Source organism: Sardina pilchardus, chromosome 8 (genome assembly GCF_963854185.1).
Source record: "Sardina pilchardus chromosome 8, fSarPil1.1, whole genome shotgun sequence".
In the NCBI taxonomy this organism is placed as follows: Eukaryota; Metazoa; Chordata; class Actinopteri; order Clupeiformes; family Clupeidae; genus Sardina; species Sardina pilchardus.
This window is the reverse complement of record NC_085001.1, coordinates 2674382-2688211: the sequence shown is the minus strand read 5'-3', so window position 1 is coordinate 2688211 and position 13830 is coordinate 2674382. Positions and strand designations below refer to the sequence as shown.

The 13830-nt window shown below is 41.3% G+C and overlaps 3 protein-coding genes across 3 annotated transcripts in view; 1 reads left to right on the top strand and 2 right to left on the bottom strand.

Annotated features, from left to right (window-relative positions):
* Positions 1 to 576: 576 nt before the first annotated feature.
* On the bottom strand, positions 577 to 3337 carry LOC134089476 (erythroblast NAD(P)(+)--arginine ADP-ribosyltransferase-like). The gene is made up of 3 exons (XM_062543917.1): positions 3204 to 3337; positions 2376 to 2437; positions 577 to 2272 (listed from the first exon to the last, which is right to left on the bottom strand). The coding sequence occupies exons 2-3, from the start codon at positions 2430 to 2432 to the stop codon at positions 1454 to 1456; spliced, it is 876 nt and encodes a 291-aa protein (XP_062399901.1). The 5' UTR covers positions 2433 to 2437; positions 3204 to 3337; the 3' UTR covers positions 577 to 1453.
* A 902-nt stretch (positions 3338 to 4239) lies between these two features.
* LOC134088399 (GTPase IMAP family member 8-like) lies at positions 4240 to 9119 on the top strand. The gene is made up of 5 exons (XM_062542338.1): positions 4240 to 4304; positions 6719 to 6752; positions 6860 to 7555; positions 7662 to 8288; positions 8437 to 9119. The coding sequence occupies exons 2-5, from the start codon at positions 6728 to 6730 to the stop codon at positions 8604 to 8606; spliced, it is 1518 nt and encodes a 505-aa protein (XP_062398322.1). The 5' UTR covers positions 4240 to 4304; positions 6719 to 6727; the 3' UTR covers positions 8607 to 9119.
* A 3590-nt stretch (positions 9120 to 12709) lies between these two features.
* Positions 12710 to 13830, bottom strand: part of LOC134088398 (erythroblast NAD(P)(+)--arginine ADP-ribosyltransferase-like) — a 3044-nt gene continuing 1923 nt past the window's right edge. Inside the window, exon 3 of the mRNA XM_062542337.1 lies at positions 12710 to 13830. This exon is cut by the window's right edge and continues 325 nt beyond it. Within this exon, the coding sequence (XP_062398321.1) occupies positions 13304 to 13830 (527 nt within the window). The 3' untranslated portion in view covers positions 12710 to 13303.

Here is a 13830-nt window from a genome sequence, read left to right as displayed (position 1 = left end):
CTGAGCTAGTTCCTATTAAAGTCCGATGGTGTCCAGCCCTGGCCCTCTGGAGAGTGCTGTTGTGACTGATGTAAGTTATCATTGTCTGTAGTAGTTATAAATACATGTGTCATGAAAGGAAACTGACTGACAACCTACTCTGTTGATAAAGCAAATAAATAATATGATCTAATGATATCCCTTTTATTGTGGCTTTAGGCTCACAACCCTCTGTGTTGAGAACCAATGGATGTGCACACAGTTGCTGTACTTTGTATGGATGGACACACATTTTTACCTCTGCCAAGCCAAGGAGGTTATGTTTTCATCTGGGTTTGTTTGTTTGTTTGTCTCTTTGTTCGCAAGATAAATCAAAAAGTTATTGATGTATTTTGATGAAATTTTCAGGGGAGGTCTATCCAGCTGTCTTCATTGGTGAACCATAACGAGAGTGTAGTAGTGAGTAGCATTATTCACTTTTGGACAAAAGCATTGACACAAAAACAGTTCAATTTGAGTTTTTTTTTTTTTTTTAATTCAGGGAAAACCTAAATGTTCATAATACAAATGAAATGACAACATTTTGATCCAGTTCAACTGTTTATTGATTTCTTATTGGTAGACAGGCATTATGTGAGTGCACTCTAGAAGCTTCTTTGAACTGAAATAGTTGGTAGAACTGTTGTGTAAAAGTCATCTGACGATCGTGGAGTAGGTCATTAAACCATCTAGTTTCAGCCATACACACATTATCAAATCATGGAAACCCTATACATTAAACCAGCTCATTTCAACATACAGTACATACATTATCACCCCTGAGTGCATCATCCAGAGCAAACAAAATCAATGACACATCAGGCTACCTGTAAGATTAGCGGAAATATACATGATACAGGCTATGTAGGCTACACATTATATAAGAGTATCAGAAATATACATTATACAGGCTACATGTACACATTATAAGACTGTGAACCCTCACCACATGTGATAGACGATCAGAAAGGCCTTTTAGATTTGACCTTTTGCAGATTTGTTAAGATTTACAATCAATAAAAAAAAGTAATTAAAGTGTTGGTTCAGGTTAAAGAGAAACTATGCAGGATTGGCGAATTCATCTTAAGTTTCGGTTTCGTTTTTCATTTTCGCTCGTTTTATGCTTGCATATTTCTCTGCAGAGCTTCCCCGACAGCTTTAGCGTGTATATTTATACATATAAAGGCTATATATAAATATATAAATTGCAAGCGTGGTTCTTCTTGTTCCTTACGCATCTCAGCCTTCCAGATGTAAACAGGGAGCGATCGTCTCCTGAACAAACTGCAAGGCTGCAATAGCGGATAGGGACACTGGGGGCAGGAGGAAATATGACTGTTTTCGCTAAAACTGGTCAGTCAAGCAAAACAACGATTTCTAAGCGATTTTATGACTATGAAAAAGTTGCATAGGGTCTCTTTAAAGCTCATCACATTCAGCGTAAGAAAGTATGAATGAGAGTGAAGACGCAGGCACTTGACACCACTAGAGGCTGATATCTGTTATAGATCTGAGATTCGCCAGATGCCTCTAGTTTCACCAGTTCACACTGCTGGTTACTTCTGGTTCCAGTGCTGTTTAACTCAAACACAGTCTCACACCAGAGACCAGGGAAGGCTGTCCTTTTCCAAACGTCAGTGACATTGAACATCTCGTATGGAGGAATTAACACCTCTTCCTGTTCTGGGTAGTTGGAATAGTTCATGATGTTGACACCATGGCATGTCATGATTTTAAAACAAGACACTTTTCCAAATGTCTGTGCCACACTAACTTTTTTGGAAGAGGATGTGAATGATCCAAATCGAATTTCTGTGTTTGTAACTTCTTTTTCGAATGTTCTGTCTGTACCACGATATGTTATTTTGCAAGACTTCTCACTTTTTTTCCGTAATGCATCTGTCAATAAAAAGTGAAGAGAATACCACCCATATGTCATATTGGTGTAGTTCCCTCTGCCAATACGAGTAGCATTATTGAAAGGTTTAAATATTGTAGAATTATCATATGTGTATGCAAACAAAGCAATGCAGTTCTCTCTCGTCAAGTTATTTAGTTTGTCCTCAGTGCAGAACTTCTCTCCCATGTGCCAGGCTTTGCTGAAGTTTAATGACATACTCAGTTCTCGTTTTAGATACTTGCTCTGTACTAAGTGAGTCATTTCCTCTCGGCAGCCGTCATATCGATCATCAACGGAATTCTCAGCCATATCCAGTGGACACGCCTCTTTTATGGACACATTTCTAGCAGCCTGCTGCAAAAAGACACAAGGGACTCAATAGGCTACATATACAATCATCTCAACAATTTGAATAAAAAACATACTGATAGAAATCATGTTTTCTACTCATGTTCACCTGTCCAAGGGCAACTCCGGGTGTCAAGATGAGAACGAGTGCAGCAAAGGTCATCATTCTGCCTGAAGGATGTGAACAGATAAGATGTCTGTTGATCACACATGTCTATAAAGCAACACTAAAGCACTTTCTGTCTGTAGATCACACATTTGTCTTCAAAATAGCTGTTAAGGCTTACATGACTGTCTGCCAAGGTAAGATTTTGCAGATGCAACGTTCCTAGACAACAATAAATGACTAGGATCGCTGCACTAGAGAAGAGGTTTTTTTCTTCCGGATTTTTAGTTTTTTCTGTCAACAATTCCTGGGACACTGAAAGACCGGTCTGCATGAAACTTGGGGGGCACATAGCCCCACAAGGATGATGACACAAAACCATTGTTTTTCATTTTGATCTGTCCCCACTAGCTGCACCAGGGCCCCCGAAAGGAGGGTAGGGCGGACACAGTTTCCTGTGAATATCTCGAGACCCGTAGGGCCTCGGATGACCAACTTTTGGTCTCAAGGGGCAATTATATTATTATTGTTATTGTTATTATTATTATTATTATTATTATTAAGAAGAAGAAGAAGAACAATAATAATAATACATTTCATTTGAATAGCGCATCTCAAAGATTCTTTACAGTTTTCACATAGAAAACTACAAGTGTAGTTTAAGTGATAATTGTGGCCTGCTACAATCATGGCCTAGCCTTAGGGAAACGCTTTTATAGGACTAACTCAGAGAAAAGCAGAGATAATGAGATATGAGACAATAAAGGGTTATGGCAATACAAATCTAAATCTTGTCATCTGTGATGATGTTTCCAACTCTGAGTCACATACCTGTTTAGAAAAGACCTCCAGTTGTCATCTGTAGCCTTTGAGGTTCAGGAGGATCTGTTTGGAGAACACACCTTGCGCTGCTCTTTGACCAGGAAATTATATTACTGGAGTTGATGTGATCATTTTCCTTTGAGTAAATAACACACATTTGATGTACTGATGAATGGGCTCATTGCTTCTAACGGTTGTTTGGCACCCACCAAATTTGAGTGTTGGACATTTTGAATAGAATTTGAATGCGTTACATCTGGCTATGTGATACCATCTCAGCAGCTCTGAATGCAGACACGCAAACCACTGTTCTTTTCACGCAACTTGTGCAAAATGCCATCCTTTCTCAGTGGAGGGAAGTAAACATAAAAAGATTTCAAAATACTCGCAACAATATAAGTTCAAGGAATAATTTGTGCTATGGTAGCCTATACACAACCTCAAATCAGAAAAAGTTGGGACGTGTAAAAGGTAGACTAAATGAAAACATAATGTGAAAATCTATCATAAATGTGATAGAATTCAAGGTGTTTAATTCTAATAAGTTAATGGTCATTTTTGGTCTAGTTTTGAATATGACCATCAATTGATGATCAGCCATCAGAAAAATGTGTGCAGTGGTCTCTTCCTATTTTCCAAAGCTGTAGACAACATATCAAATGTTCATTATAAGATTATAAGACGTGAAGAACATGGAATCTTTTCTTATGCAGTGTCAATCAAATGTCATGTGCTGAGGCCTAATTAAATAGGCTAAACATAGCCTAGGCTATAGGACACAGCGGAAAACAAACTTTCAAATGGTGCCTTGGAAGTTGTCTCATGTGACATCCTTAGCCTTTAGAGTTGTTTTGTCACGTGGAATAAAGTTTCTCAAAAATACGGAACAAAGAGCGTTCCGTATTAGTTCAATGCGGAACAATAGGCTACTTTTAGGTGTCAAATACGGGACGATTCCGTATTATAGGCTACGGAACGGTTGGCAACCCTAGGTCACTGTGTTTAGCCTATCGTTCACGTCATTGCATCAGACGCAAAAGACTTCAGATAGCCTATCAACATTTAGTCGCAGACAGTGAAATCGCTCGTAAATCGTAAGGCTGGCATCAGGTAAATAGATTTGTATCTTGTAAATGTGTCTGAAATAAATGTATAGCCTAGAAGTCGTCTAAAATATATTCATATTATTGTAGCCTATGCAAAACGAGTTGATAAAAGTGAATGTCAGAGTTATGAGATTCAAAAACAGCCTAGGCTATAATGATAAAGCGGCTATAGCCTACACCATAATTTATTAAGGAACTAGCCTACAGGCTACAAAGAAAAACACAGTCGATCAGATCATTTAGAAGAACAAGTACGAACTAAAAGATTGTCGCGGTCTTCTTGACATAGGCTACATTAAATATTTGATGAGATGGCATATGGCACTCAACTTCGGTTGATGTGAGCAGGCAGTGAAATGGCGCCATGAAATTTAATTTAACAAGAAATGACAGAAAAACATTTTAATCACTAATTATTCGTCTAATTAATTTGATTGATTGTCTTTTGTCACCACAATTTACAACATTTTTGTATATTGTGGTGTATGAGCACAGTATAGGCTGACACTGACAGTTTTCATAGGATTTCTCCGAGTTGCTTTAACAATTTAATTGCTGTCAGGGATGGGCAGTATTTCTAATAGGCCTACATGTAGGCTATTTGACATAGCCTACGTATTTCAAATACAAAATACTATTTTGTCATTTGTATTTTATTGAGATGATGAAAATGCCTTTGTATTTTGTATCAAAATACTTCAGCGTTGTGTATTTTTGTATTTTCAAAATACTGTAAAATACTTTCGGTGAGACGCTGTGATTACATATCTATAACTATATACACTACACACCATTGCCAAAAGTATTGGGTCACTTGCCTTGACTCACATATGAACTTAAGTGACCTCCCATTCTTAATCCATTGAGTTTACAGTAATATGATGTCGGTCCACTCTTTGCAGCTATACAGCTTCAACTCTTCTGGGAAGGTTTAGGAGAGTTTATGGGATTTTTTGACCATGCTTCAAGAACAGCATTTGTGAGGTCACACATTGATGTTGGACGAGGAGACCGGCTCTCAGTCTCTGCTCTATAATTCAGCCCAAAGGTGTTCTATTGGGTTAGGGACTGTCAGTTCATCAAGTTCATCCACACCAAACTCTGTCTTTACGGACCTTGCGTTGTGCAGCTAGTGCACAGTCATGTTGGAACAGGAAGGGGCCATCCCCAAACTGTGAATCTCAGACTAAAGGTGACCAAACAATATTTAGCTGGATAGCATGACAGTGGTTCTACATTTGGTTACCGCTATTGTTACAGTAGATTTACGGCTCAGCAGAATGAATGAGATTGTATAATCTCTTTACGGCTGTTGTTGGTCATATTAGACCCATGTTACAGTTTTCTCTGAATGCTTAAGCACCAATCGTGATTCTTGTAGCACAATTTCTAAAACTATTCATACGTATAGCAAAACCACTCACTGAGTTAGCAAAACTAAAAGCACTAGGCCTACACTGCTTTGCACTCAGTTTGCAATTTTGTAACACTGTTGGCACAATTCACTGCTCAGCACTCTTATTGCGGAACTTTAAACACAACTCATGCTTACACTCAATTTCCAAATTTCCAACCCACTCCTAACAAAATTATACACATGTATGGCTATTATTTACACCGTTTTGCCAACTGTCTGGCACACAGTCAGATCATGAAAAGAAGTTGGATGTCTTGTATGTGTTACTCTTTGTCATGTCTTTTTTTTTTTTTATAAGTATATTTTTTGGGCTTTTATGCCTTTAATGATAGGACAGTTGAGAGAGACAGGAAGTGAGTGGGAGAGAGCGTTGGGGTGGGATCCGGAAAGGACCACGGGGCGGGAATCGAACCCGGGTCGCCGGCGTGCGGTGCAGGTGCCCCAGCCAGTCACGCCACGGCTGGGGCCACTCTTTGTCATGTCTGTTTTAAATACTTGTCATGTCTGTTCTTTTTTTAAAAATACTTGACTTGTAGGGCCTGCACAAGAATTCCAATGTGTTATGCACAAATGGCCAATAAAGTACTTTGAACTTTGAACTTTGACTTTGAACAAGGAGGCGATGAAGCGAGAGGGAGAGGCTGCACTGAGATCAAGGAGAATCAGAATGGAAATAAGTCCATCATCAGCTGCACAGAGGAGATCATTAGTAATCTTAATCATGCCATTTCAGTACTGTGCATATGGCGAAATTCAGAATGGATTGGCTCAAAGAGATCATTGTCCTTCGGGTGATCCTGGAGTAGAGTCGCCACTATATTTTCAGGAAATGGAGAGAAAAGGCAAATTGGAAATAGGAAGTTATAGCCTACGGATGCGGTCAATAGACAGTTTTGTCATTTATAATTTATTTCAATTTCAGAAAATGACGCAGGCAGCTAAATAACTGTAGCAATTGTCTGTGTGTGTGTGTGTATAATTATCTTTCTTTCTGTGAGCAGATAGAGGAGATGTACAAAAAGACATATAGTTCTGGTAAGTTTAAAATAGTTTGCCATTAGTGTGCTATTCATACTGTACATTTCAATGCTAATCTACATAAAAGAGTAATCATTGATTCAGCTTTGACGTTTTATGGCCAGGAAGTGACCACACTCATTCAGAACTGAGGATTGTTCTGCTTGGATGTAAAGAATCTGGGATAAGTTCTGCAGGGAACACAATATTAGGCAGTGATGAGTTTGATCTAAAGAAGCATGCTGAATGTGTGAAGAAAGAAAGAGTGGTGGCTGGAAGGCAGATCTGTGTGATTGAGACACCAGGTCGAAGAGAATTCTCTGCCTCTCTCACACCCAGACTGTGTTTGCAAGAAACAGTGCGCAGTGTGACTCTGTGTCCACCCGGGCCTCATGCCTTCTTGCTTATTGTAAACATGATGATTCCATTTGAGGAGGCAAGCAAAGAGGCAGTCATGGATCACCTGAAGCTCTTTGGTGAGACAGTCTGGAAACACGTGATTGTGCTGTTCACCCATGGGGATCAACTGGGAGACATGGACATCCAGCAGTACATAGAACGTGAAGGAGAACCACTACAGTGGGTGCTTGAGAAATGTGGAAACAGATTTCATGTCTTCAACAATGAGACCAAAGATGATTCTACACAAGTAATCGAGCTGCTGAGGAAGATTGATGAGATGATAGCAGGGAACCATAGCGGCCATTTTGAATTGGACAGAGAGAGGCTTAGCCAAAAGAGAAAGAGAAGTGCCATGGCCAAAGAGAAGGGAGAGTGCGAGCAATCAAATGAGCACAGTGAAATCCTCAGATTAAAGATGGGTAAGTACTTTCAAGCCTGGCTATACAGCAGGGCTTTGAAAACTTTTGCAACACACTCATGTATTAATACGGAACAATATAATTACCATATCCTCTTATCAAACAGGTAATGAACACGAGCTCATAGAACGGAGAATTGTTCTGATGGGACATGAAAGTGCAGGAAAAAGTTCAACTGCAGACACCATTTTGAACATATGGGACTCTGACCATCTGAAGACTACCCTTCTAACTACAACCAGAAAAGCAGCAGTAGGAAGGTGGCAGGTGACTGTTGTTGACACACCAGGTTGGCTGAGGGATGCACCTCGGAGTCAGACGTCTAAAAAAACCAAACAGGAGATTGTGCGGAGCGTGTCTCTGTGTTCTCCTGGACCCCATGCTTTCTTGCTGGTCATACCTGCCAACGTCACATTCACAGAGGTTGAAGAAACAGCCATCAATGAGCACCTGGAACTTCTTGAAGAGAAGGTCTGGAATCACACCATCGTGCTGTTCATCCGAGCTGAATGGATGGGTGACTCCCCAATTGAACTGTACTTAGAGAGTGAGGGAGAGCCACTGAACAGGATCATTAAGAAGTGCGGGAGCAGGTATCATGTGCTCAGCAACATGAGTCCAGATGGTCAAAGTCAAGTTGAAGCACTTCTGGAGAAGATAGAGGTGATGGTGGCTGGAAACAGCAACTGTTTTTATGAGATGGATGAAAAGACTCCAAAGATTATGTCTGATGGTAAGAAAGAATGGGGAAGATTGTCTGTACTTCTCATAATTTTAGTTTTATATCTAATAGTGTCAGGTATGCCACAGCTGTATTGGAAATACAAAAATGTTGTGTATTGTCTGGTATGGACTCTGAGCAATGCTGTTTGTGTTTTAAGGGTATGAGGATGAGATTGAAGACGCCAGTTGCTCCACATTCAAGCTGCCCTGTGGTGACCCAAAGAGACGACAAAATCAGAATATGTCAACTGACGGAAGTTCTGCATATGGCACTGTGCCTTCTTTGTGTGAAACAACGGAAAGTGCCGGAAATCGGCCAAATTTTTAGGATCCTTTGCCATTTTGCAATCAAGACCTCTCATATTTTATGTCTTTGGTTCTCTGGTTTCCAGATTCAATAGAATTAATTGCCTTTGAAATATTTTGTTATTATTATGCCATGTTCTCTAAATTGATCAAAGATGGAGTAGCCTATGAAATGTTCATGTCAGTCATATTATTCTTTTCAACCTTCAAGTTTTCAATAAAACCATCTGTAATGATACTTATTTCAAGAAATACACTTTTAGAAAATCAAATATGTTCCCTAATGAAACCATCTGTACATGCCTTTGCAGTGCCACCTCTTACTTACCTCAAATTACAACTGTAATACTGCCACCTAGTGGCATATCTCTTAACTTTAATCACTTAGCGCCGTTAGCTAGGCACCCTCAGTGTCTTATAGGGAACTAAGCACCCTGCTGTAATACTGCCACCTAGTGGCCATTCCATTGCGTTCTCTCCTTCTCTCCTCTTCTCTCCTCTCCTCTCCTCTCCTCTCCTCCCATCTCCTCCCCCATGTTTTCCTTTCCTCTCCTCCTCTTCTCCTCTCCTCTCCACCCATCTCCCTCTATGTTTCATATAACAAGGCTTGTGAGGAACTTGTTGACTGTAATTCAGAACAGCTCTTCAAAGTATCTTTGGCACGCATGTTAAGTGATGCTATCGGTGCAACTTAATGCAATTAAGGGCATATAGATGATTTGATTATTTCCATGCACTTGTTACAAGAGCAATTAAATGTGATCAATTTGATTTATCCATCCTGCCTATTGGTGAACTGTAACAAAAGGCTTTATGGTGTAGCCTACCATAACTAGAACTATTATACACTCTAAAGCATCTGCCAAATAATAAACATTAACATTATATTTTCATTTATCCATGTCAAGCAGTAGCCTAGAGAGTGAGGTTGTTGTCCAACTTCCAAGCTTGTTTTTCAAACAAGAAACTAACAATTATTCTGTTCTCTCATCTTATCTCACGCTTCATGTTAACAATGTTGATGTCATGACCTGTAATTAATTACACTGGGAAAATAGCAGCAAAAATTAGCGTACCCTTTAGTTAGTAACCTCTCATGGAGCCTTTCACACAGAAGAGAATCATGCCATGGTTGTAAACAGATGATGAGGTGACAGGAGGAGGGCTTAAATGTATGGAATTAATGATGCATTATTGTAACGATACTTATTTTCAATAACTTTTGTATTGGTTAGTCATGCAAAATAAACTTGATATTTTTGTGTTTCTGACTTCTTTTGTTGTTGTCTTTCAGTTGTTTACTGGCATGTCTTGCCGTGATGCTGGATACAGCATAACTGAATATCGGTTTTGCAACATGTCATCACAGGTGTTGTGCCCTTCCTGTTGTGCAGGTTTATGAAATAGAAACAAACATATCTGAGCTGAACTGAGGCATGAGGGAGGAGAGGATGAGGAGGCGTCTGGAGGAGGCCAACAGCAGGAGCGCTGAGCTGCTGGAGACCACACGTGTGTGTGTGTGTGAGTGTGTGTGTGTGTGCTGGCGTGCGTGTGTGTGTGTGTGTGTGTGTGTGTGTGTGTCTGCACACACAACACACACATACACATATACACCATACACACACAGCTGAACGTGGCCAAGTCTGAGATGATCCAGCTACGCCGCTGCAACGACGAGGTGACTGCACACTCAATACACACCTACAACCACAACAACAACACAACAACAACCCCTTTACAACCACAACACAACTCCTTTACAACCATAGACTGAAGAAGTGCATCTTTTTGTTTGTTTGTTTTCTTGTTTCATTTCTTCTTCCCTCTCTGTTCACTCCTGTGTCTGCCCCACTCTTTTCTATGTGCACTCTCCTCTCCTCTCCTCCTCTGTTATCTTCTCCCTATCCTCTCTTCTCCTTCTCTCTCTCTACTCTCCTCCTCCTCTCCTCCTCTTCCAGCTCCTCCCCTGCCCTCTCCTCCCCATCCCCTTATCTCCTCCCTCCTCTCCTGCCCCTCTCCTCCTTCTTTCCTTCCCTATCCTTACCTCCTGTCCTCCTCTCCTCCTCCCATATCATCTCCTCCACTCCTCCCTCCTCCACTCCTCCACTCCTCCTCCCCTCAGATGGAGCGCCGTATGCAGGGTCGGGTGGAGGAGCTGAGGAAGAAGCTGGAGGAGTCCGACAGCACCAACCGCAGCCTGCAGAGCTACGTCCACTACCTCAAGGCCTCCTACACCAACGTGTTCGGAGACTCCTTCCTGACCAGCACGGCGCACACACACATCTGACCGGTGCTCACCGGTGCCCACCGGAGACGACGTGCCCTCTCCTCTCTTCCTCCTCTCCTCCTCTCCTCTCCTCCTCCTCTCCTCCCCTATCCTTACCTCTCCTCTCCTCTCCTCCTCCTCTCCCCTCCTCTCCTCTCCTCCCCTATCCTTACCTCTCCTCCTCTCGTCTCCTCCTCCTCTCCCCTCCTCTCCTCCCCTATCCTTACCTCTCCTCCCCTCCTCTCCTCTCCTCCTCCTCTCCCCTCCTCTCCTCTCCTCCCCTATCCTTACCTCTCCTCCTCTCCTCCTCTCCTCTCCTCCTCCTATCCCCTCCTCTCCTCCCCTATCCTTACCTCTCCTCCCCTCCTCTCCTCTCCTCCTCCTCTCCCCTCCTCTCCTCTCCTCCCCTATCCTTACCTCTCCTCCTCTCCTCTCCTCCTCCTCTCCCCTCCTCTCCTCCCCTATCCTTACCTCTCCTCTTCTCCTCTCCTCATCCTCCTCCTCCTCCTCCTCTCCTCCTCTCCTCTCCTCCTACTCTCCCCTCCTCCACGGCCCACACACACATCTGCCCGGTGCCCGCCGGAGACGACGTGCCCTCTCCTCTCTTCCTCCTCTCCTCTCCTCCCCTCCCCTCCTCTCCTCCTCCTCTCCCCTCCTCCACGGCCCACACACACATCTGCCCGGTGCCCGCCGGAGACGACGTGGACGTTAGTGCTGATAGCACTGATCATGGACTCCAGCACCTCATATTACTGTTTTTAATAAAGATGACTGAACCGAGGCCTGTGTGCCTAAACGGGTTTTATGAAGTTGAAATGATTTATGAAATACGTGTGAGATTGTGCACAGAACGTACACTCTTAAAATGAATGTGTTGAAAACGACACCTTTCTGTGTCCAGATAGCGACAACACAGTTTGTGTTGTTTCCAACACATTGCTTTTGTTATTTGATACACAATATGTGTTGAAAATAACATAACTTGTGTTGATTTTAACACATTTCTGTGTTCAGATAGGGACAACACAGTGTGTTATTTCCAACACATTCATTTTGAGAGTATAGGATTTTATCATGTCATGGTGCTGTGTGTCCATCTGAGGTCCAGCTGATCCTCGGCCAATAACAGCCGGCTCTGTAATGGATCTGGGCCTGCCGTCGTATTGATCCTCTTGATCTGGAGTAGGATCTGGATTGAGATTTGGATCTGAGCTCGTTCCCATTAAAGTCCGATGGCGTCCAGCCCTGGCCCCCTGGAGGGTGCTGTTATGACTGATGTAAGTTATCAGTTGTCTGTACTAGTTATAAATACATATGTGTCATGGAAAGAAACTGACTGACAACCTACTCTGTTGATGAAGCAAATAAATAATAATGATCTAATGTTAACCCTTTTATTGTGGCTTTAGGCTCATACTCCTTTGTGTTGAGAACCAATGGATGTGCACACATCACACATCACAGTTGCTGTACTTGGTATGGATGGATACAGGTTTGCTGAATTTATAATCATCTTTAGCCTGAACAAAATGCAATGCTGAATACCACACTCGTTTTTATGGAAGCATATTGCATTCACTTGGGAGAGAAACAAATCTCCTGTTTTTCTAAATTAATGAAATAGCTGAGTCATTCATTCATTGAACAAGGCTTGTTATAAACTTGTTAATTATAAGCAGCTCTTCATAGTGAGTTAGCATTATTCACTTTGGCCAAATCATCATACCCCTTTGAAATAGTTACTTTATTTGTCTTACAGCCTGAAATCAAAACCCATTTAAAAAAATATGTTTTCAGTTTTATTTACAAATGTAGCTGTTGCAACATCAAAATAATGAAAAAACAGGCGACAGTTCTGAAAATGATTTTTTATTTATTTATTTAAAAAAAAAAAAAAAAACTTGAATAACAGGGTTGGAAAAGTCATCATACCTGATTTAATATTTTGTAGAGCTTCCTTTTGCTTTAATTACAGCCATCAATCTGTTTAGATATGTCTCTATTAACTCTGCACTCCTAGATTGGGGAATACTTGCCCAATCCTCCTTGCAAAAATTTTCAAATTCAGTCAAATTATGTTGGAAACGGTGATGAACTGCTCTCTTCAAGTCAATCCAGAGATTTTCTATAGGATTTAAGTCAGGGCTCTGACTTGGCCTCTCAAGGACATTCACCTTCCTATCCTTAAGCCACTGCTTTGTTCTTTTGGTAGTATGTTTAGGATCATTGTTGTGTTGGAAGGTCTTACAGTGGGTGTACTTGGCAGCATCCATTTTCCCTTCTATCCTGACCAATTGCCCAGTCCCCCCTCCCCCCATAAAAGTATTGATCTTAGCATAGAAAAATACAAAGGGTGTCCTATAGACACACAGTATTTTTTTCAGAGTTTTTTGAGAGGCAAGTGCGTGGGTCCTGGTTGAACTGAGGTGGAATGGCCCACATGTGATAGATGATCAGTAAGCCCTTTCAGTTTTTTTACATTTTCTTATAAGAAAGAATAAAAGAATAAAAGTGGTGACGCAGGCACTGGTCACCAATAGAGCCAGACATACAATATACATCTGAGATGACAAATTCACCACTTGACAGTTCATGTTACTGTGGACTCCTGCACTGTTCAGCACATACACAGTGTCACACCAAAGACTAGGATTGGTTGTCCTGGTCAAGACAGCCGTAACACTGAACGTCTCATATGGAGGAATTAAAACCTCTCTCTGCTCTGGATAGGAGGAATATTCTTTGATTTCTACACCATGGCATGTCATGATTTCAAAACAAGACTTGATTCCAAATTTCTTTGCCGGCTCCTTGCTTAAGGAAGTGGATGTGAATGATCCAAAACGAATCTTTTTGTTTTCAACATTTTCTTCAAATTTCAATTTTGTACCACGAAAGACTTGTAATATAGGAGACTCTTGTGTTTTTGTCAGATGCTGTAATGCATCTGTCAACAAAAAGTGAAAAGAATACCACTGAT